At 36.6% G+C, this 25,680-nt stretch overlaps 1 protein-coding gene across 2 annotated transcripts in view; it reads left to right on the top strand.

Moving 5' to 3' along the window:
- The window catches only part of fgf14 (fibroblast growth factor 14), a 61,708-nt gene that overhangs the window by 8,724 nt on the left and 27,304 nt on the right, over positions 1-25,680 (top strand). The window contains exon 1 of one of the 2 annotated variants that reach the window (XM_061287026.1): positions 4,778-4,861. The exons of the other annotated variant lie outside the window; for it this stretch is intronic. Within the exon in view, the coding sequence (XP_061143010.1) occupies positions 4,792-4,861 (70 nt within the window). The 5' untranslated portion in view covers positions 4,778-4,791. Of the gene's footprint in view, positions 1-4,777; positions 4,862-25,680 lie in introns of those variants that run through there. 2 annotated transcript variants of the gene reach the window in all.

Raw genomic sequence — 25,680 nt, 5'->3', positions numbered from 1 at the left:
TTCTAGTATTTACCAGTGTTCTCCAAAACAAACGCCTCCTCTTGGTGAGTGTGTCTTTGTTTCTATTCTAACACTCTCCTTCCCCTTCAGTATTATCACACCTCTGGCTGCCATCCAAAGTAAAGTTGTGGGTTTTGTAACCGGCAAGATATATTACATCGACACAAAGACTTATGGCTGCCTCTTAAAAGCATGTGTTTAAGCGACACAGTTTAAGTGTTGCTTTCTAATTGACTAAAGCTTGAAGAACATCAGTGTCTTCCAAGATAGTTTGTGGATTATTTTCAATATAAATTTTCTTCAGGTTGGAGCCGACAAAGTTTTTATATCATCTTGGTATTATGCTAATAGTAATGTGAGAGGAACACAATGATCTTTAGAGGAGACATATTTTGCATTTTTCACAACTTTAAACAGTTTCAGTGTCTCTTAATAATATGTTTGTGGTCAAGGATCAAAACCCATGTATATATATTTAAATATATTCAGTACCTTTTGTCGACTTATATGTTATTTGCTGAAGTGATTCGACTCCACTCTACACATTAGTGTTAGTGGTGTCGTTAATGATGCTAGTTATGCAATATAAAATCAGTTTTATAGTATTTCTTGAGGACGAACATTTGTCTTACTTTAGACTGGAATTCAGTTTTAAACACTCTGGCTCTCAGATTTTTTAAAATTTGTTTTTAACAAATACCTTTCTACCGTAGTATGTCGTTTACCTTTTTTGGTATAAAAACATTGGATACATGGGCATTCCTTGTAACACCATTCAGTTAATTGGTAACTCCAATAAAGCTATAAAAGATGCCAAATCATTCATCCACAGCACCACTATTCACCTTTTTAGACCGATGAGGAGAGCAGGAAAACACGAGGAGGTCCGCCGGGCCCTGCTTATACTTTCCTGTGCCCAGAGTACATCTCATTGATTTGATTATGATTGATTGCTGATATGATTTCATGAGTCATCGCTGGCCTGCAGCTCATTTATTACGCTGGACCATAATGTCAACTGTGCTTCCGAACTCAAGAAGAAAAAGCTCGACACGATACTGCTGTTTGCTCGTGCTTCCCTCATGGGTTCTGAGGTGTTTGACAAAGGCCCAATTATGGTCAACATTGACTATTTGCTCAGGTTGTGGGATATATTTCACACTCGGAACATCGTATTGCTTTCAGACATATCCATTCACTATCCACTATACAGTGTAGCACATTATATGTTGACTGCATCAATTTCTAGTGCTGTTTGAATGTGAGGGGGCCAATTTTGATTTACTTTTGCTGAAATATACTCTGTCAGGGATTTTTAACTGGTTTTGTCCACCATTATACCCAAGAAGCAAGTTGGGGATCATTGCTTTGGCGGAATATTATTTTATTTTGCACCGAAGGAGGATAGACCTATACAGGGTATTTATTTGCATCTGTACGTCTAATTTGGGAATCTCAGCTACGTTTGACATAATTTGGATGGGTAAATGATTCACAAAATTAGCTGGAAAATAAATCTAGCAATGATGCAATAAACAGCTCACACAAGGAATGTTTAAAAATTATTTTTCATTAGACTGTTGAATGCACTGTAAAAATCCACCATCCATCCATCCATCCATCCATCCATCCATCCATCCATCCATCCATCCATCCATCCATCCATCCATCCATCCATCCATCCATCCATCCATCCATCCATCCATCCATCCATCCATCCATCCATCCATCCATCCATCCATCCATCCATCCATCCATCCATCCATCCATCCATCCATCCATCCATCCATCCATCCATCCATCCATCCATCCATCCATCCATCCATCCATCCATCCATCCATCCATCCATCCATCCATGCATATAGCACCCAAGACAAAGTGAACATTTCAATGTGCAGCAAAAATGCTGGGTAATATATTAGACGCTGGTTGAGACTGGGTGAGCAAAGCTAGAGTAAAACTAGATGGGAGGTTTTAAAAAACCACGTAAAAAATCAGACTAAATAAGATAATTGGGCTATTTATCCTTTCTTTTTGTTTCTCTGATCATATTCCCTACCTTGTCTGCATTTTCTTATCCTGGTTTTAATCATATTCCCAATACAGCCTTCGAGGCGTCCCTGCGTATCTCCCATTGTGATCGTCTGCCTCCTGCGTCTTGATTACCCTACCGACCATATCAGCCATGACTTTGTGAGTGTGATTAAGTTACCAGGGACTTCACTAATCTTTTGATACAAAACTGCAGTTGTATGTTGTGGGGCTCTCATGGTCTTTTCTGCACAGTTCCTCAAACCTCCAACGTAGTAACTAATGCAAAAGATTAGATCATTTTGTTACTGGCAATAACATCATCAGTATAACTTGTCTGTCATGTTTATGGAGTGTTTTAGGAGTAGCATTTATTTATCTATTATTGCATTTCATGAAAGATCCTAAATTCACATAGAAGCAACAGTTGACATTTTTAGCCCTCAGTTATTAATTTCAATGCCACCCATGTTTACATGTCTGTTAAGTTGATCAAAGATTGAAGTATTATTTTCCCAATGTTTTCTTTTGATAATTTATTCATTCCTCCAAATAGTACTTTTGTATTCAATTAAACTAAAACTATAAAAAAAATACAGCATTATTTGGGCAGAATATAACATTTATCATTTAACTTGTGGCACATTCTGTGGCCTGACCTTTTTGCTTAGTTTTTATTATTATATTATTATTATTATTATTATCGATTTTGTCAAAACAGAAACATAATTATATAGTATAATAAATTATACTTATTTTTCAAAATAGTTTTTGATCTATAAAGATGCCTGATAAATCTATCTAAAAAAAACTGGATTTATTCACGTATTTATTTACAAACGTTACATCGAGGAATGTGATGGACTTGCATGGTGGCAATACTTTCCCTTTATTTGCTATGCGTTGCCGCGCGAGTATGTACAGAGCTGGCCCGAGTCTTCTCACATCATCACTTATGAGCATACTATATAATATAGTGTGACTACATTGTAATGATCGGTTGTTGTAATTATAATGTAAAGGTTCTTGTGTTCATGGTTGTGTTGATTAGTGCAGGAGGTTGTGTGTTGGATGAGGTTGGCCGTGTGAATTTTTGCTGCAGTGCAGCAGGCAGTCTTATGCTGCCGTGGTCTTGCTTTCTGCTGCTTTCTCTCCGTGTCGTTCTCCCTAAGTCATTTGTGTGTGGGTCTGTGAGTGTGTCTGTCTGTGAAGTGAAACAGAAAATTTCTCTGTTTTGGGGGAAAAATGACATTAGCCTCAGAGCTTTCATTTTATTCATATCGCCCGCCAAGAATCATACGAGTGTGCTTTATTTTCCTTGGTACTCACAATAGCTTTGGGTATTCTTTTTTTTCAACCAATCATTTATTTATTTTCATCTTGCTTTCAGTTTCTGTCTTCTAGTGGCTGGACCTGGTGTTCTATATTTAGACAGAAACCAGTGGCGTGTTTACATGAGAAAAAAAAAATCGAGCCATCAACCAGGTAGTATATAGTCCACGAGATAAATGATTGTTTTCTTTGATTGGCAGTTAGCACATTGTGTACAGGCTTCATTACATAGATATCTGAGGGTAGAAGATAGGTTTTGTTCCCAGTCTTTGTGACATACACACGCATATAGTAGATAACTGCAGCAGAAAGGCAAAAACAAATAACGTAGCGTCTTTGGGTGGCGGCTAATAGGAAATCTAACTAATCTTCATGACAGTTGCAACATCCAGTCAGGGAGCCGAAACAATAGTCCCCTTTTTAACGATTAAGAAACTATTTTTATTTCAATCATACCTTTTTTTAACGTGAAAAAATAAAGCGTGGGAGTGTGAGATCTTTGTCCCTGGATTGCAAAGTAAAGGAGAGTAGTAACTGACTATTCATTATGGCATTAGGGAGGAACTTTATCGAGGCCAAGATTGATATAATTTTAGCTGAATTACAAAGCAAAAAAAAAAACACTGTTAACACTTTGGTGTTTTCTGGAAAACTCATACCCTCTTGGCATATTGTTTTTTATGTTTATTTTTTTGTGTTGTAGATTACACTATATTACTTCTGTTTGTAGTAATGCGATTTTTGTAAAATGTGCAAATTTTGGTAATGATGTGAAGATAATAACTAATGCACCCAAGTCAATTTCCTCCAAACCAATAATGGTTCGATTTAAAACTAGATGCCCAAAAAAAACAATTGCACAACAATGCACATCTCAGTTCGAAGATGTCAATATTCATTCGTATTTGAACAAAGACCACTTTTGATCAGCAGCAGTGGTAGCTACGAAAGATTGGCGCTACTAAAATATATACCGAAATCCAGGTGAATTTCATCCTACCAACAGTATACTCACAAATTTCTTCTGCTCGCAGTTTGTAAACGAGACCCATTGTGTTGACAGCTCCGGGCTAAAATCTTGAGCACTAGTTTTTCTTAAGTCTTAAAATTATTTTGATGTTGACATGTACTCGTATCTATGTCCCACCATACAAAACCAGCACGTCTCCACAAACACAATTTGTGACTGTGACAGCACTGCACTTGACATTGCCAGCAGCAAGCTGAGAAGGTGTCACTGTTATCTGTGGGACATGTTGGAAGTTTGTGGTGCTAGCGACATCTTTACAAGCATGTGACAGCTTAGATATTTGTGTGCAAGCGGCTTAAAAGGTGACGCCTACCTCTGTGGGTCATATCAACACGGTGGAAATGCTGGAGAGGATATGTAAAATGAAGTCTTGGTTTGAGCTTTTTGCAGGTCAAACATGGAGACCGCATCTTTTGCTAAAATTGTGGAGCGACAAGTTCGCAAGGCACTTAACGTGGAACAGAGCGGTGAGTTTTGTTAAAGACCTTGGCTCGCCGTTAGCACTATAAAATATATGTACACTGAAATAAATAAATAAATAAATAGAGTTTGGTGAACTTCAAATTTGAGGGCAACAAACTTTAATATGAAACATTTTACGATGGTTTAAGTTTTGCTGTCATGAAAACTGTCTCTTCTGCATTTGCTTTATTGCCCTAACTAACAATGTTGCCATAATTGTCAGTAATTTATTTTAGAAAGTTTTTCCCATTCAAAGGCCTGCTTTAGGCTAAAAAATACAAGTTGTAATTTTTACAATGTATACTTTTAGGAGAAAACTATTTAGATCCAATGTCACTTCCTAGAATTTGATAGCACCAACATTTTTAAAGAAACATGAGAATGAATAAATACAAAAAATAAATTGTCTGAATCTTGTATGGACACATTCAAGGTTCTTCTTTGATCCCTCCCATTGATGATATTTTGTGGAAGGTTTGAGCAACTATTGTGAAATGTCTTGCAATAGTTCCAAAAATTGCACACTATTGGGATTATATAGTCCCCATTCTGCATTCTTTCACAAAAATCTCTGTGTAGGATTCTACAAACTAGCTAAAAATTAAGCTTTGAAAACATAATTTCCTTGGCAGGGGTAATACAAATCTTTGGCAGGCATAAAGCAACACATAGTTATAGATAAAGTAGATAATGAGAACTTCATTGGACAAGTGTTTTCAATGCAGTGTGCCTTTACATCAATAAAACTGATCACCGCATTGCAGATGATCAAACCTGAAGGTCACCCATTGTAGTATGTGTGTGTGTTGTTTGTGTGTGTGTGTGTCAACACCTTTAAATGTGCTGTATATATATATATATATATATATATATATATATATATATATATATATATATATATATATATATTACTCTGTACACATCTCATTTTCACATTACACTGCAGCCACCAAGTCTCATGTCTCAACATGTGACTTCCATGAGGACTTGTGCAGTCATCGCCAACGGAGTCACGATCTGCCAAGGCCGTCTTTTGTGACGCTCTCAATAGCATTACATTGACTTCTCCCACGAGCTGATCTTTGGGACTTTTATGTAACGTCTCCAAACAAGCATAACATAGTGGTGACTTCTGTATTTAACAAACTACGACAAGGTGTTTTTTGTTTTTTAAATTTATGTATACAGTGAACCCCCATTTACTGATGGCGATACACTCCGATAGGAAAAAATTTGAAATGTAGAAAGATCAAATATATTTTTTAATAATAATACATATCCCACATATTTAAACCTATTAAAAGACAGTTAAACATATGAACAGTTCACCAACCTAAACTATTTGTCGCTCCCAATTGAAATTTACGATAAAACAAAAGCATGCACACAAAAGAAAATCAAATAATCGAAATAATAAAGAAAACAGCTAAATGTTCAATCAAATCATGTATTTTTTTTCAAAAACCACAAGAATTGGTCTACCGAAAAAACAATAAACGACTCAACCTTCACTTTAGTGAAAGAAGTCCAAAGCAGAAGTGATTCGTGTTCCAATCAAGCTTTTTTAGATTCCACGATAAACATAATGTTAAATTACTACTAATGAGTTTGATATGAATATCATTAGACTGTGTAACTAATAACATTCAACACTGATAATATAACCACGCTTAGTTTGAATCACTTTTCTTCCTAATTGTATTCATTCATTCACTTCCATGCAACTTGTGTATTATATAAAGCATACGCTAGCAGTCAGCCTGCTGACTCAGTGGCTGTGCAGACGACAGCAGCAAATAAAAGATCACTTAAATGAAATTGAATCCATCCGTTGCGAAGCCAGCACCGACAGAGATGTCATCGCAGGCAAACCTTTGCAAAAATAAATAAATACACTAATTAGACACTTTACTAAGTACATCTGTATAATCTATTGAAATCACCAGACATAGCAATATTTCAATGTTATAAACAAAACGATGATCAGTTTTGACTCCGAGGTAATCAGTGAACAATTTGTAAGCTAGTGCGCAGTTTTTCGGTGTGTTTTCTGTCTTGCACCTGCCTGTGATTATCATCAGCAGAGTATTTTGAGGCGAGAGAGGCAGCAGGAGGATGCTGAGAAATTGTACATTGTTAGTTGCTGTTGTTTTGCCTGTTTTGATTTCTTGTTCTACTCTGTCTTGCTTCACTAAAAATAATTGGTGTGTTGAATTTACCGTGTATCTGCATCCAAATACATTTTTAGGTAGTGTACGTATTTGGATTCAGATGATTTTATTTCATGGAAGTCCTGGACAAAAAGAAATTGAGTAAATTTAACATAATATTCTTCAATAGAGTAGTTAGTACTACAGCTCGACTTTAGTATTGTAGTATTACTGTATTTGTTTCTAGTTTAGTTTCTCTTGTGTAGAGTTTTTTTTTTGTTTTTTTTTTTTCTAATGGTTCGCCGCCTAACATTCATATTTAGTACACAGACATTTTTTTGCACTGAATTTAGTCAATTTTATTTCCTCAAATAGTTGCAAGTGGACTATACATTTACTTAAAAAAATGATCGTTATTGTTTTATTTTGTGTAACCACTTGACAAAAAGAAATTCAACCACCGATTTTGTTCAGTTTACATTCTATCACGTCGCTTCCTATCATGTAGTGTGCTTCTTTTTGCATGAATTGTGTATGGTGGCCTTTCACGATGAACAAAAGGAGCTATTACAGGAACTTTAGGCATTTCCCTTTTTACATTAATAAAGACTTGAAAATAGCAAGAGAATTCAAGGAATAAAGAAGCTATTAGTTATCCACAGAGACTACCACCTTTCAAAAAAATTACCGTTTTATCTGAGGTAAATGAGGCAGACAGCAAAGGTGATGGATCACATGAGTCTGACAAGGAGATGAGTCTCTGCTGTCAATCAATAAAGCCAAGGGGCTAAATTTCTGTCGCAGTATCTTCGCTCCTGGCAGAGGTCATCAGACCCAAAGCAAATAACAGTCCTCTCCACTCACTGCGTACGTGTATCAAAGTGATACTTCCAATATGAATGGCTATCATTCGAACTGAAGAAGTCTCCAAATTTGACAAATACGGTTTAAAAAAAAAAAAAAAAGGACCGGAACTGCATGAAAGAAAGTTTTTTGTACCTTTTTTCATAGCAGTTGTTTTAGCATACAATCTAGATCTACTTTCAAGTCTAGGGACCTTTATATTTCATTTTCATTCATTTTTTTGGTTTCCACTGGGTTGATAAGCAGTTTGATTTCAGACACTGCTGAAAAAAAAACTTTTCTTTTGGTTTTGCTTCTTGTCGTAATTCGTCCATTGGCCACCATGGTAATATTCATGTGGTGATTTGCATTGAGCATCTATGGGTGAATTTGGGCGTGTTAAAAGAAGGGTCGACCTTTTCGGGGCGTATCTGCCATCAAGGGAGAATGTCCTACAGGTGTGCTCACACATTTAAAAGGTCAGATTTTTTTTTGGGGTCACCCTTTGTGCAGTAAGAAGACTCACCGGCTGTTTAATTGTTTGGTTTTACCTTATGGAATACCTTCTGGATTTAAGTGGGATTTGTCATTTCCAAATGACTTTTGAGTCACTTTGTGGATTGCTACTCCTTCCTTTTCTGGATTCCTCAAGTCATAACTTGTAAGTCTTGTTTTTCAACCGTTGTGCTCCAATTATTTGTAATTTCAAATGAACCAGTTTATCTTTGGTTGGCAACCTTACGTGTTTATGTGCTTTGAAACGCTCTACTTATGAATATGTATGAACAATTGCAGATCAAGAAGCCATTTGCCTACACATTTTAATGAATAGAAATGGTCAAATAAAGTCAAAGTCTGCTTTATTAAATACTTGATCACAATTTTGTATGATAATTTGAGACCCAACAAAAGTAAACAATTGACACAAATAAATCACTCATTTCAAATTGTTGCAGTGATGGACTGCAATTACTCTTAAATGCCTATTTTTATTCCTATTTTTCTTAAGTCTCATTAAATTGGTTCTTGTTTACTCAAAAAACATAACTGAACTGAACAATGATCTTAAAACCAAATTTTAATTTTTAAGATACATGCGTATAATATTTATTTGACTCACCACTTAATTAATGTTGATGATTATCAATGTTAATTATAATACTTTTTCATTAGTTCCCCTGTAAATATATATATTGTGTTCTGCATACATAAGTTGTTACTAATTGCTACCATTCAGCATTATTTCCTTTCGGTTTTGCTGTTCAGGCTAAATCTTCTTGTCCAATTTACTGATTTGCACTGTTCCTCATTCAATTACCACATAGAGATTGGCACCGATGTTGACGATGAAAAAAAGTGACAAGGGTGCCCAGCAATGTAATAATGACCTTTTACGTTACACACTAGCCTACACGGCTCCACTCTGTAATGCTGAGCTCTTCAGAAAAGTGCCTCTCCGGACCTTCTGCTGTTATATGCTTGCTCTTATTAGCACTTGCAGTCTATAAATAGAATAAGTGACTATTTGGAAATTTCAAATAAATCGGACAATTGCAGACCTGAGGGTTAATGGCATTGTGGTAAACGTATATCAGCGGCAGTAAAGTGTGCTGACGCATTACGCAAATAAAGTGCATTGAAAGATTTGTAAGTAATAATCAGTGTGCTGGGTTATTTAGCACGATAAAATGCATTTTTGACGTGGTCATCATTGATGAATATCACCATCACCAGGGTTCCCCTTTATGGTTCCCTACATCCCATACGTATATAGTAAAGTGAGAGCTCTTATGTTCAATGTTGTTGATGTGGACAAGCATGAAATATGACGCAAGACCAAACAACGCTATACACGACAATTGACGCAACACTTGCTCAGGGCATCCCTAGGAAGGAAACATGTTGTTCAATTATTACAGGAACTACAGAAGATTAAGCATGAGGAAATTTTAAAAATGAGTTACTTTTTGGATTCCTGCACAAATTTAAATGAAATTTGAATTGTAAAGTCAATGTTTGAAGTTAGTTTAACAATCTTGGCTGTTACACAAGTACAAGTTAACCACAGAGAGCAAAATTTAAAAATAAACATTTCAAAAATGCAACCTTTAACTGAACTGACTGTTACATTTATAATATCTCATACATTAAATGTGTAAAACTAGTTCAGACACGTGAAGAATAATAAGCCTTTTCTACCCTGATGACATTAAAAATCCCCAAAAGAGGGAAATGCACATCACAGATTGTACAAGTGTGCTTTAAACACTTAAACATTTTAAAACACTTTGGTCAAATGGGGAATTGTACGATCTCAGGGGCATTCGACTTTAGCAATTCTACAGTATTATTGTTTAAATTATTTATGCCCTGATTGTTGGCTGATTGGCACCACAAAGTTCCCTTTTCAACACATTAAACAGCTCTCAAGGCTGTTGGGGTTGTTTCAGAGCTTTCACTGCTCAATACATTAAGTATTTAACAACGTGTAATGCTCTAAAAACAATAAAGTGAAATATTCATAATGGCGTTGTGATGGTGCAAAGATGTCTTACTTATTGATGTGAAGGAAATGTTGCTGACTGAGTGTATGATGGACAAACATGCTGAGAAAACTGACTTGTGGTACGTTCAAAGCGACCGTGGCTGACCCTGTTACAAAGACAGGTCAGCAGCATTAATGAAATAAAATAGATTTATTAGTTCTGATTTTTAGGGCATGTTTGTGCTTCTTGGAATAAGTTATTTGGAGGCTTATAATTAACATAAGATCCACACTACCGTTCAAAGGTCATTTAGAAATGTCATTTTTTTATTAATTGTAATAAATGACTGTTTTAGTTACTAATGTCTGGTTTTTAAATGCAATATCTACACACTAGGTATATAAAGGCTCATTTCCTTCAACCATCCCCTTCAGTGTTCTAATGATGCTAATTTTGTTAGAAGGCCAATAGATGATTAGAGAAACCCTTGAAAACCCATGTGTAGTTAGTTTTCATGAGAAAACACAATTTTCTGGATGACCCCTTTTGAATAGCATATATTTTGTACTCTTATTTCTTTTTCTTTTAATGTTTTTAAGTATGTGATATAACAAAACCATTGACTTTTTCAACAGCACTGAGAAGGAATGATTAAGTGTTAATCAAGGTTTAATTACACCAGACTGGAAAGCAGTTTTGTCTTGTTCTGCTGCTCTTAAAAACTGAATGTACCCCCAAGTTGCGTCTTGACTGCACAAGAAGCAGAAAAGGACATTTTCACAAACGCTCAAAATATCGTAAATTCCCAGTGTTCCGGAATCCGCCATCAAATATAAAACAAGCGCTGTAACACTCGTTGTGGTAGCAGTAAATTTGTAAAAGTGCAAGCGCATGTACATTGTATCTGCACATCACGGAAATATCGTACAGCAGACATTTCTTGCACTCATTGTTAAATTTATAATGATTTTAAGCCCACCCTCCCTTTTTTTTATTTTTATAGCAGAGCACAAAGCAATTTGGTTGCTTTTTGAGGCTACGCAAGAAACCTGGGAATGACAGCTCTTATTTGAACAGTTATGAAAAGTTTGCTCATGTGATTGAATTCGGTAGGACTCTACACGGAAAGTAATGCACTCTACATGGAGATGGACCTTGTTTTGTCAAAAGAACATGCATCTTAACCAACTAAAATGAGTTATTTTTAGTCTTGTAAAATATAAATGTTTTGAGAGAGGTGTGCTTAATGTAGTCTTTTTTTTTTTTTTTTTTTTTGCCCGGTTCTCCCACTAATAGGCAACTTCCTTTTCCCATCAAGAACAAACAAAGCTGATTGTAATAAGCCACAGGACATTGTTTTGTCTCATTGTGAGGTTTGCGTGATGATAGCAGCGTATAACAATAATTTGGAGAGAAAGTTGCCACGTGCCTTCGGGAAGAAATAGAGTGCTCCATTTTGGAACAGAGGGTTTGGCTAAATGCATGACACAGGCAAGTTCAGTGCAGCATACTGAGTCAATGTGCATTGTGATGCTTAAATGACTACAATCTTTTTTGAGAGGGGAAGGCAAAAAAAAAAAAATTCTCGTGTATGTCGAATGCGTAAATTAGAACATAGTGTCTTCTTTGAACATGTACCAACTTTGGTGAGCTTTAATATGATAAATATCTACACATCTGGTTCCTTAACTAATCATTTTAATTTGTTCCATGAGCACACTAACTCAAAGCACTTACTATAACTTCAACAACAAACTTTTTAATGCTTTTTTACAGTATGGTACTGCACAAAATATCTAGTAATATGAGAATGTTATAAAACATGAATAAAACAATCTGTAGATCATAATTTTATGCTTTAAAGTGACCCAGTAAGCTTCAGTAATAAAATAAAAAACAAAACAAACAAAAAAATGCTGTATAGTGTTGCTGTACCAATGTTGCTGTACCGTTTTTATTCAAATTCCCATAACTTAAAAGGTGATAACTACTGCAACACCGAGTTCACTATCCCATCTATTATTATTACTATTTTGTCTGAGAATTTAAGAAAAAAAACCCCTAAAAAGTATCTAAAGATTCTGTATATTGGATGTCATAATGTACTTTCATAACTTCTATAAGCTTTTATGAAATGCCAATCGGACATGCGCATATAACAAAAGTAAACCTAACTTAAAAACATCTGATAATTCATACACAATAATACAAAATAACAAACATACTGTAAGAATAGTTCAACCGTGTGGGTGATTCTTGAAAAATATGTACCACATATGTATCACTTGATCCAATGTGTTTACACAAAAGTACAGTACAGTAAGTCTATACGAGGTGTCTTTTTCCACACCTCCAGCCGCTTCTCTGTCACAAGTATGAAATAAAGTCCACTCATCCCCACTCACTAGCTCCCACTCGTGTTGCATATGGAAACTTTAAGAATAGACCTGTCATCATGCAAATGTGACAGTGCAAGTTTGTGTGTGTGTGTCCGAGCTAAGGCATATGGCATCAGACTTATTTTAAGATCACTATTGCCTCAAAGTAAATCTTTCACCCTTATTAGTCGAGTGTGTCATCCTCTCAGGACAAATAAACACTCCTATCAAACCATCTGAAAAATTTTGATTGAATTCTAATCATTTCAATTGATGACTTTGACATTGCAGTAAATGAATTAGAATATTAAATATTTCGACACACATTTGACCTCTATGACATTTGGGGAGATTTACGGTACTCTTCTCAGGTGCAGACCAGGAAATACACAAACCAACTTCTCCCACGTGAGTGGAGCGAGTGGGTGTGTGAGAGGCAGCGGTGAGCAAGTGTTTAGTGAAAACGCATCAAGAAAAGAAGCTATTTGTTAATATAACTTCACATTATTTATGGTTGATACAGTTCTACACCTTTTTTGTCTGGTTGCCGTATCCTTTAGTCACCATCGAATCATTTTCCACTGCTCTTTCTTCTCCAACTGAGTCACGCGTCAATATCGTTGTGTACACTTAACCTTTTCTCTGCTTCCTCGCCTCCGTTTTTGCTCATCACACGAATACACACACACACGCACACACACACCTGCTTTGAGAGCACACGTGTGGTTCATTGAGTGTAGCGAGTGGAGTACAAACTGAAACGTCGGGTGGGGGGCTGGTTGATGTTCCCTATGATAAGGTGCCCCCAATTTTTTCCACAAATGCATCTTGTCATGCAATCCTAATGAGACTTTGGCCAAGTGAGCATCCGAAGCACAAACCTAACAGGGATGTTTTGATTTTTCCTTATTTTTATCTTTTCTGTAATTTCTATGATTCCCCCCAAAAGAGTACCTGATCCACAGAGATTTTTTCATAATAGTAGTTTAATAACCTGTAGATAAATGTGTTTTAATGGTAGCAGTAATGTAGCTTCATTTACAATATAAAATTGTGTACCGGTGTATACAGCAGGGCTGGAAAATAACATTCGCGCTCCAGGACCAAATATAATTTTTGAAACTAGACCGGTAAGCAAGGTAATTTGTAGATGAGGTAAAAAAAAGTCTGTTTTAATGTTATTAAATGATTCTATATCCTTAAAAACACAGCGTTAAAAACAACTCAATTTGGGGTAAAAATTGGACTGACCCAGGAAGTTTGGTCAATTATCCATTTGTTATCCTTGCTTGGTACAACCCGCTTTGCTACAAAACAATTAAAAAATACATGTATGTATTTGGTCAAACACACCCAACTTTCTGGGTCGGGCCAATGTTTAACTCGGCAATAAGGATGTATTTGACTATTTTCAAAAAATGAGTTCTTTCCTAGTTTTTTGTAGGCCTATTATTTACTACAAACATTTAGGAATGGTTCTACTAAAAAGAAATACAGCCATATATATATATGTGTATACATATATATATATATATGTGTATATATATATATATATATATATATATTTTTTTTTTTACAAATGATACTAGGGAAAAACAACATGAACCTTTTTTCCCCCCCTGTATGTGTGACCTAAAGCAATGACTCCCAGGTGCCATTTTGACACCCTGTGATCATATCTAACTGTATCCCACGAGGTGAGAAGCCTTCCCTGGGTCGCAGATGAGACGACGTCACCTCCCATCCTGTAAATACTTTACGTGTTGACAGGAGGTTTCTCTGCCTCCTCTGAATGAGAAGCCTCTCTCAGTACGTCTTGTCTGCCACATCAAATAAAGGCGAGAAATGACCCATTGACGCGCTTGGCCGTCGTCCTTTGACCGACAGAGAACAGATGGTGCTGTCGCAAAGATTGTGTAGTGCTGCTGATCTATTTTTTATGTGACGTAAGTGCTGAGGCTGAGGGAAGATAAGGTAACGCTGGTGTAGTTTATTTGAGAAGTAGACCTTTGAATGGATCCTGCTAACATACAGATATAAGAATCTTACTGAAAGCACGAAAGGTCAGATCCAGCCGAAAGCATCAAACCAACTGCAACCATGTATTTATTTTGGATTAAAGTAGGTGATTATCTGTAAGTCTTTCTCAATTGTCATAGGGATGATATGTGGGTCAATTGTAAATAATTGAATTTCATTATAATTCATCCTTCAAACCAGCTTCAATACTGTCGTCATTAGGGTTACTGTTACTATAATTGTATTTCAAATCTGGCAGTGGCTATTTCTTAGTTAAGTTTTTTTAAGGCAACATTGTAAAGAAATGGGGACTGACATGGTGACCAGTCCTCGGTTTTCAAGCGTGGTGATGGAAATAAATACAAAAACTGTAGTTCAAAAATAAAAAATCAGTGTTACCGTTTTTTTCCGTGTATAGTGCGCCCCCATGTATAGTACGCACCCCTAAAAATGGCATGCTGATGCTGGAAAAAAGCTTGTACCCATGTATAATACGCACCCAATTTTTATGAATTTTTTTTAAAAAAAAAATTTTTTTTTTTTTTTTTTTTTTAAGTCCCAATGACAGTCACACACGCAGGGAGGCAATGGGTCCCATTTTTATAGTCTTTGGTATGGTCTTAACTAGGCTGGATGTAATTTTTTTTGTTGGCGTTGATTTCTCCGACTGCCCGTAAACGCACCACCGCGCTCCGTGCGCATGGAGCGTGTTTGAAGTGAACAGCAGAGAAGAAAGGAACAAGGCAAAGTGTTGTGAAATAAAATATTACCTGTAATACGGATTTAGGTAGAGAACTGAACTCTCGCTCTTTATATAGCTGATGTGTCTTGCTCATCCGTTCTGCGCATCTGTAATGGCGGCCTCCGTATGATATCCGGTTTGCGTGTGTGCGAGAGCGAGAGAGAGAGAGAGCGCGCGAGAGAACGCTCAACCGTAGCGCGCCGCCGACCGCCCAACTGCACCGGGCTGGTCGATTATTGTGACAGAGCCGTCGCTGAAATTTAGAAGATATTTTTAAAGTCCTGATGTACTTTCTAAAATTTAAGTGGACCTCAGTGCGCACTGCGCAGGGAGCTTAATTTGGTGCAGCGCGCCGGGCGCTCACTGTCGCATTGCTTAAAGAGCGCCTTTGTGTTTTAGGATGAACAGCAGAGACCAAAGGAAGAAGGCAAAGTGTTGTGAAATAAAATATTACCTGTAATACGCATTTTGTTATTTGCTGATTGAAACTGCTAATTAAACTGTGAATTGAAACTAATAGGAAGAAAACAACTCTCGCTCTTTATATAGCTGACGTGTCTTGCGCATCCGTTCTGTGCATTTTATTTCACAACACTTTGCCTTTCTTCTCTGCTGTTCACTTCAAACACGCTCCATGCGACCGCAATGCTCTCGTATCAGACGCTTGCTCGATCACCTGCTCGTTTGCTGTCCCGTGCGCGCACGAAGCGCGGTGGTGCGTTTATGGGCAGTCGGAGAAATCAACGCCAACAAAAAAAATTACATCCAGCCTAGTTAAGACCATACCAAAGACTATAAAAATGGGACCCATTGCCTCCCTGCGTGTGTGACGATCATTGGGACTTAAAAAAAAAAAAAAAAAAATTTAAAAAAAAAATTAATTTTTTTTTTTTTTTTGTACCCATGTATAATGCGCACCCCCGATTTTAGGGCAATAAATTAGTAAAATTTTGCGCACTATACACGGAAAAAAACGGTAACACAAAATCTGGAGGCTCATAGAAAGCAAAAAAAAGTCCAATAAAGCAAATTTATGTGGGGTTAATCGGAGGTACTTTAAAAGACTCGTGTAGCGGCATTCCAGTTATGAGGGTTATGCAACCACATTATCTTAAATGTTTTACTTTCCCTCTCAAAAAGAATAACGTATGTTGTTCAGGTTGTAGGTCGCATTAATGGTGCAAATAGTTTTACAAAGATTTAATCAAATTTATTTTTATGTGACATATACCTGGCATGTGTAGACTTTTTGTATCTACCGTACCTCTATGACACTGAGATTTCTATTCAGGCGTTTTCATAAAGCACCTAATGTTATAGCTGTGGTCAAGTGGTGCTCCTTAAATGTAAATACTTTTGCACACGTGTGACGCTAACACGCTTTTTCTGCTAAGAATTTAGCATTTAGCTGTCAGTAGGCATATTCATGCCCATCTGTTGTTTAGCATCAACATTAGGAAGTGTCAGACCACGCTGAAGGTCCGTGCAAAGTCACTTCTATATATCACACTGGTTGTTTGCATTTTGACATAAAGCAGATGGGCTCAGGTATATACCACCGCCACTTTGTCGGAAAAAAAAAAGATAAATGTGCAAAAAGTGACAACGATAATGTGTGACTTAGTCACATGAGCATAGTTCAATATTGGTATGAGTTTTGGTGGACACAAATAAAATGCTGGAGCGGCTTAAACTGAGTGTTCCTATTTAGCCATTTTCGGTTGTAAAAAGTTATGATTGAGTTAATTTATTTGATTATATCATTATTTTTCTGCATACATTTAATGCTTTTAAAACTCATTTCGACACTTGCTGCTGACTGAAAATGACATCACGTGCCGAGGGCTCAGGTTAAGGGCCAATTACGGCTTGTATGTTTTCTGGGTTTGGTTATTTAACATTGCAAGCTAAAATAAACTGCACTGCAAGGTGGGAAGCAATCCCAAATATCCCAAAATTGTATGTTTCCCCCTCATGAACCACGAAGTAGTGCTTACATTTTGTCGATTTACAAAGTGAACTGAGTTAATTTGTGTATATCTATATTTCATATACATGTATGTATATATTATGCTAAATATTTAAATACGAGTGAATATATTATATCGTATACCACGATAATTTAAAATGTTAGATTGGATGTTGGGTAATCTCGCTGTCACGCAATGATGCAATCACCTGGACAAGCTTTAGAAATCCGATAAAGCAAACTCTGTCGCTAAGCGGACACATTGCTTTAGGCACAAATGTTCCTTGAGGCATAAATGTAAAAATCCACCATCAAAATAGCACAATGTGTTAATTTATAACGTGTCTTCCCTGATCCAGAAAGTAACCAACAAATACTATTCCAAACGGCAACTATCATTTCTTATTTGTTTGGAAATTGTTGCATTTGTAAAGATCTGAAGCTCCGTCAAGAAGCAATCTTTCAGCCCGTTTGAAATTTATTGCATGTTGAATGTCTTAAAATACCTCATAATGCATTATTTAACACATTTGTGCATTTGGGTCTGTGCCTTTTGTCATGTTCCATCCATCAAAGTCTTCCCTTTTAGACCTAATTCGTTTGGTTGCAATATTCCACCACGCAAATGTGGCCATATGAGTCAGTTGAATGTTGTTTTATTTGTTGATCATTTAGCAAACTCAAGTCTTGTTAGCGGTTGATATTCCAATGAAGATGTTCACCGAATTCTTGCCAGGTTTGAGTGATTGACGGCTACTAGGATTCGTTAGATCTCTTTCACTCAAAAATGAATGTGAACGAGGATGAGCATTCCGTAAAAGCTCAGACTGTGATGCGTTGCGTTCAACATGCTAATCAGGTTTCTGGTTTGTCGTCCTGCATTATTTAATCTCATTAAGCAACAAAATGTTAAGTGAAATTCCTCTAATGAAGTCGGTGCATGAATGCCTACAATGGTAGCCGTGTCATTTGGTTAACGTTAGCAATAAAATAATACCAATAAATAATTATATTCAAGATGTCTCAGCCAGCCAAGGCCAGGAAAAGAAATTCTTTGCAATATCGACATTATGGCTTTTCTCGTCATTTTTCTAATCTCATAACATTTTCTCAATAAATTCTGAGAGGAATTTACAAACTTTTTTTTTTCCCCCATTACTGAGTTCCATGCTCTTTTGCTGCTATGTTGCCATTTTTGTAGAAATACTAAATTGGCTATTAGTGCACCATTTTTGCTGTCACTATTATCAATGCTATTATCCTCGCTGTTATTGTTGCCGTTTTCGCTTTCTCTATCACTACCACTGTATAGCTTCTATTATTATTGTTATTGGGCGTATCGCTATTGCCACTGCGTCTTTGGCTATTCCCACTCTTGCTACAGTAGCAACAGCAGCCTATTGCTTGTACTATTACCACTAATGCTTCTTTTGCAATTGTCTGCCATTGCTATTGCAGCTGCGTCCATTGCTTTTTCTATTGGCGCTATCATGGCTGGTGTTAGGGCTTGCTAAAGTCATTTCTTCCACAAACACCTCAAAAGTTTAGTTGGACCGCTTTGCACCATCCCCAGTCAAGTGGGCTTTTCTAATTGAAGGTGTTTATTCTAAAAGGCCAGTGGATATTTTCAAATGGATTGGAGAATTTTTCTGATTGCAAAGGCTTGCTGGAGCAGGCCTGATTCAGTCTGGGTGATTTACACCACTGCCGTGTTGTCGTCTTCCAGCGCCGTTTAACACATAAAGCATGGGCAGGGTTGTGGGGACACTCGTCTGTGCGTGATGAATTACCTGCTGTTTACGTGCAAACTTACGTCAAAGTGTTGCTGTCACATTGTGTGCAGGGCAGTGGCACAACAGCCTACGAGGGCTTTCCTCATGCTAAACGGAAAAAAGCGAATGATACGGGATGGCCTGCAACAATGGCCGGGAATAGATAGCTGTTGGAGTCAGTGACAAACACAGAAAAAAGCCATTAATTATTTGCCGTATGCTAAATATGTATACTGTACAGTATTCGTGATGACCTTTAAAGCATATTCAATTACTGTATTTATTATATTTGTATGTACATTAGTATTGTGTATTACTCCCTAAATAATAATAATAATAATAATGACAATATTCTAATAATAATGATAAGAATCATGAATTTATTAAAAACAAATTTCATTATTATATTAACTAATTGGCTTGATGATTTTGCTTTTGCTTGTGTTGACTAAGGTTACCTTAAATATAAAGTTGCCTATCAAAGGCAATAATGAAACAGCAATGTTCCACCTGCATACTTCTCACCTTGGTCGGACTAAACATCATGAATATTCAACACAATCCGCTTTTTATTCCAACGCACTTCACATCAATGTGTGCCCTCTGTGTGCTAACATCCTAATCTCGGAGGCGGACGTGAACTATGCTTCAAATAAGATGAAAAATAAACAGGGACAACTTCAGATGGAAATAACTTTGCTCTCCGGCAAATGCACGTTACTGTATTTTCACATTTGCAGTAACTATGACACTGGAGCTAAATGGGATTTAACCTTCTGTCAGTCATTTATTTTAAATTCTTTCATAAGTGCATGTTTGTGTCAAGAAAAACGTACCGAGCAACAACTGCACCATATCATGTATTTGTTTAATACTGTTATTAAATTTACTGCATATATTAATCACAAGTTACTTTAACAATTATACTTTTTTAAAAAAAAAAAGGATTGATCTAGCAATACTCTGATAGTGCATGTAATATGAAACAATACACAGCATATTACACATTAATGCTCTTCTCAGAAAAAAATAAACGCAAATGCAAACACATATTGTTCTGATTTTAAAATTGCTTTTACACAAATATTCTAGTTAGACATATTTTCGATTCGTAGTATATTACAATAAAACATATAGCTCAATCAATATAACAGTTGATCCTCTATTGTATTATTGCCTCTGGTAGAATTTTTTTTTTCTTTCTTGTCTTTATATATAGCTGGTAAAGGTGTACCTAATGTCTGCTAAGTGCACTTCCGCAACAATGGCTTCTTACTCAAGCAACATGGTTCCTCTGTGCTTAATCAGCTAATGCAGTCTTGTGGGTTGACTCGTGGCGATGAAATCCCACTGATGCCCGTGCTGAGCGCCTGTCCCGCTTCGACCCATCCATTTACTCCCTTCTCTACCCAAAGGGAGCGTGCTTGTGATGACATAGTTTCTTTGGGAATGGAACGGACATTTCAAAGCGCTGTGGGAGGAAAGAGTGGGTGGGAAAGTAGTGGGAGGGTTTTTGGAAGATTGCATTGGAGATGCCTGGACCAAGAATGAAAGAAGAAGAACAGAGCTTCTTTTCCCAAAGGTTTATGTAACCACAATGTGTGTTGTGATGGTGTACGTGGTACATTTCTTAGCATCACCCCCAAATGTGACAGAGAGGAAATGAGTGCATATATTGCAATATTTTCAGCAGTGGGAGTGGACACCAAATGATGAAGCACACCGAGCGAAATGTGATTCGGCTGCTTTGGTGTTATCGTTCACTGGATTTAGAATATTTGATATTTGTGTCTTTTTTTAAATGGTCGTAAGTATGGACACAAGCCATTTTCTTTATTAATGATCACTCCCTATTACCTTAATAGTGCCCTTTATTTTGTGGTGCTGTTGAAATGTTATCACTGTCCAGTGCCTTCAATGTATCCAATATCCACATCTTGGAAATTAGTGAACAACCGATGACTCCAAAATGCAAGATATCGTATTCCATGATGCACTGTACTGGCAAAGAAGACATAAGTCATTTGTTTGAGTTCAATTAGTAAAATGCACATCAATAACTTTATATTTGATATTCACTTTGTGATTATATCTTCAATATGGAAGGTCCAACTGCTGACATTGATCTGATTGCGTGACATGAAAGAATCTGTTATAAAGCTGCCATTTAATTGAAGATGTAATGGATGCACCCGTCAAGAAGCATTTTTTTTTCTGTTGTATATTTGAATAATACAGGCAACATTTTGCATTCATCTAGCGTCCCTCATCATTGATCCACTTTCATTTAGAAAGATAATTCAACAAATCTTATAAAGCAGCCTTTCCCAAAAACGTTCAAGTATTGTTAATACCCTAACAACCAGATTAACCCACATTATGTATTTAAACCCTGCTATAGATTTAAAATACCAACATTGCATTATTTAAAGTCTTGGGACTTAACGATTCTTAATCATGTCATCAATTCTTTTTGCATTGATGATACACGTTACTACAACATGTTTATCTGCTTATTACAATTGTTCCATGATGAATACTGGCATTGTTCAGAGGGACGCGACAATGGTCTGCGTAAAACAAATGAGTCAAACCAATCTAAATCAAGATCATTGATTATGTGAAACATTTCCCTGAGTAGACATTGACGACCTGTCAGAGGTTGATGAAGGAATCAGGCCTTTGTTTCTGTATTACGATCTAGTATGTGGACCTTTTATGCACGTATCACAGCATGTTACTATCCCCGACCCCTCCCTTCCCTGTTATTTCCCCACTGTGGCTATTTTTGGCATTGATTGTTGAAAGGTTAACTTAGTATGTATTGAACGTGGAAACAATAGCTCAAAATAGTAAACATGCATGGGAAATACATTTCACATATGTGAAAATTTTGCTCTTTGAGTAGTTGTTGGATGTATGGGGTTATATTTTTGTGTGTGTGGTAGAAACAAGGTGCTACTTTTCTTTTGTGAACTTTAAATGGTTCATGTCCCATTTTGTATCGCTTTATTGAAAATGTTTCTTGTTTTGTTCACAAGCTAAGCATAGATTAATACTGGTCATAAAACTCTTTGTATTGTGCGTATCATGTTTACTTGTCAAACCCTTGTTGAAATTTCCCAAGGTGTCTTCAGTTTGTCTAAACACTAATTTCATCTACAAAGCAAAACAATTGTGTAAAGTACAGTTAGCAGTGTATGATAGTGATTGATTGATTTCAAAAATAGAACTTTCTGAACTCAGTCTACCCAACCTATGACCTTCACATGCAGGCTTTCTCATAGTCCATCAAATAAAATGACTGAAGCAGAGAATGTATGTGTGCACCTTGACAGTAGATCTTCATTAACTTGACATGAATGCTGCTTCAATAAATACTCCTTTCACGTAGTCAGGATTTAGGATGTAAGGTAAGCCGTGTATCCTCTGGATGAAAACATGACTTCACGATCAGCCTCTTCGTCGTGTCCAAATAGTGTACTATTAAACTTTGCAAAGTAGAGTGACTGCCTTGAAGCATTTTATGAACTTCAACAGGTCAATAATATGATACCCACTTCCACACCGTGTCGCTCATATTTTAGTTCTGGTGTGTCACTTTGGTGCTAGAAGTAATTACAGATGTGTCAGTCCTTATTAGGCTCTGACAGTGGACATGCAAATTAAAGTATGATGATAACCATAGAACAGGAAATGAAAGCTATAGAGACTATTCCAGGGGGATTGGGAGCGGGGTTAAACCCCACATTTCTTTGATAAAATGATGATAAATATTCAATATGGGTTTTCCAAATGGAAATGGGGGACAAATATCCCACAAAAACAGTTTGTACTGACTTGTCTCCTTTTGAATGATTACAAAAGGTAATTTATTTAATGTGTATTGTTAAAAGACGATGTGAAACAGTTTTGTGTCTATTTTGTCGAACATCTGATGTTGTTGAAATGAAAGGTCAAGGAAAAAAAAATAAGAGCCCGTCATTGTAACTCTCAGATGCTCTCTACTTAATGGAGGCACATTGTGTAAATGCCAAATTGCCGTAATATATTTCATTGATATTTGTGTTGCTGTTTTCCCAAGCGAGCCCAGAAAAGTGTAAAAAGCAAAAAACAAAATTAGATCATCTGCTGTTTTATAATCCATCTGTGTTTCTCTGACATGAGAAGAAGAGCTATATTGATCACTAAATACTAATATCGGTTACCGACATAAAATCAAGTATGCCGTTTCACACGGAACAAAAGCAGCCAGCGTAATAGTAGCGCCCTGCACCACTCCCTGACGGTTATTGGAAATTTTGTCTCCTCAGGCTGTGATCTACATGGGCTTCTGTTACGTAACATGGAAATGAAGTGACATCACACGTTCTAATACTGCTCACTTTTTGATTGACACTATCAGAAATGTAACAATATGCTTATTACCGTGCGAGTAGTACTGCAGTCGTACTGAGAAATGTTTTCCATATGCTGACTCTATTGCAGCTATAAACAAAATGACAAATATTTTACAACAAATGTTTTGGGTTCACTATATGATGAATAAAAAAATTACCGCTTATTTAAATCACCGAAAGACCATGCACAAATGACAAATGCCTGTATGACTTTAATCTGGAAGAAACCTTTTTTTCCCTCACAGTTTATTCTTGCAGAAATGTACCCTGCTCCAAACTTCTTTTTTTTTACCACAAATAAAAACTTATATTAAATAACTATAATTTCATGTTCAAAAGCTTAATAACCCCCCACCCCCCCAAACTTAATAGTAATAGTTTAGGAATAGAAATACCGAGCACTACCACATCCCCAGTTAGGTGAACACTTGTGCAATATCACAGAGGTTATAGGTCAAATTAATGAGGGGTAAAAGCTTTGAAAGTTTGAAAATGTTGAATTTTTATATTTTTATCACCAAATATTTGCATTGAAACAAGAGTGTGTAGACTTTTCATACCTACTGGATGGCATCATTAACGTTAGCCATCTATCACTCTTCCTTTTTAAACCAAGAAGTAGTCAGTTAGTTGGACAAACAAGAACAAAGGTTTGCATAAAATATTCTAGTGTTAGTCAAACAACACATGATCATATGTGTCTTTGTATTTTTACACTGTGCTTTATTATGACAAATGAAGGCTTCTCAGTAGTGTTGTCATTGAGTTGTCACAACCGTGGAAATTTAATAAATGAGAGATTGATAGATTTGATCAAGTGATTCATTTGGACTCTGGAGGGGCTGCCATTATCAGATGGAGATGTCAAAACAGAGCAAGTGTGACGTGACACATTAATGACTACTTGGAGGCTTATTCCTTGTCCTACCCTCCACTTTTTTTTATTCTTATTTTAGCTATGGGGAAGTGATTGAACTGTAACATCCAGTTTGGACACAGCACTTTTCCCCCCCCTCCATCGGATAGAAGTGATCTATGTTTAATTCATGATACGGCTCCACGCTGTGTTGGCCCTCGGCAAATTGGGCTTGATGGGTTTCCATTTAGAGGTTGCCCCTTTTGCTTGTTTCGCCGCTGAAGTCGACCATGAGGCTTGTAGTCTTAAAATGAGTGGAAGAGAAGAAAGACAAGCATATAGATGAGTGTGTGAGATCCTGCAGTAATCCTGCTGAGCGCCACACTGTCCTCTAGCGGCCGAGTGGTAGTACGGCATGTGCAGCAGGATATTTTAATAGTTCAATGTTTCTAATTTTTCTTGAGTCAATTACACATTTTTCATAATTTCTCAGAGTTCACCACAAAATTCTCACAAGAATTATGTACAGTATACTAAAATAATTATCTCAATTTACTGACTAATGAATTTATTTTGACAGAAATCTGGCCCTATTTAGATGAGCACAAAGATATTACGCTGAATCAATGGCAACAGGATGTTACACAGGTTTAATGATGTACTTTCTGCCATCTATTGGAATAGAGCATAATTGTTCTGCCTGTAAATGGAAGATGCATTATTTATTACAAATGAATATTAATTTAAAGGCTTAATTGTTCCGAAAATTAATGACTGCGAGAGTGTATTTTTTACGATTTCAACACCAAACTGGACAAATGAGAAAATCTCTCAAATTTATTTTAAAGTTAAAAATTGCGCTATTAGAGATGAGACAGATAGATATAAATGGACTAATAATACCACTTACCACAGCTTGAAGTGAAGCCACTGGCAGCCATCTTAAATCACCCCTCACTTTGCCCACCTAACTTGAAATGACATTTAAATATCTTTCCAGATGAATTAATTCTCTTATAAAGTGGGAGGAGTTCCAATGTCCATGATTGGTCTGTCGCCATTCCGTTTGGCTGCCTCAAAGCTGCTATGAATCTCATTTTAGTGTTGATATTATATTTCGTAGAATGACATCACTCACATCTGTGTCACCTCATTGGCTTGCAGTGTCACCATCAGTGTTCCATAAATGTCGTAAATTTTCCTTTTTCC

Source organism: Syngnathus typhle, linkage group LG9 (assembly GCF_033458585.1).
Source record: "Syngnathus typhle isolate RoL2023-S1 ecotype Sweden linkage group LG9, RoL_Styp_1.0, whole genome shotgun sequence".
Classification (NCBI taxonomy): Eukaryota; Metazoa; Chordata; class Actinopteri; order Syngnathiformes; family Syngnathidae; genus Syngnathus; species Syngnathus typhle.
This window is presented reverse-complemented; position numbering and strand designations above follow the sequence as displayed.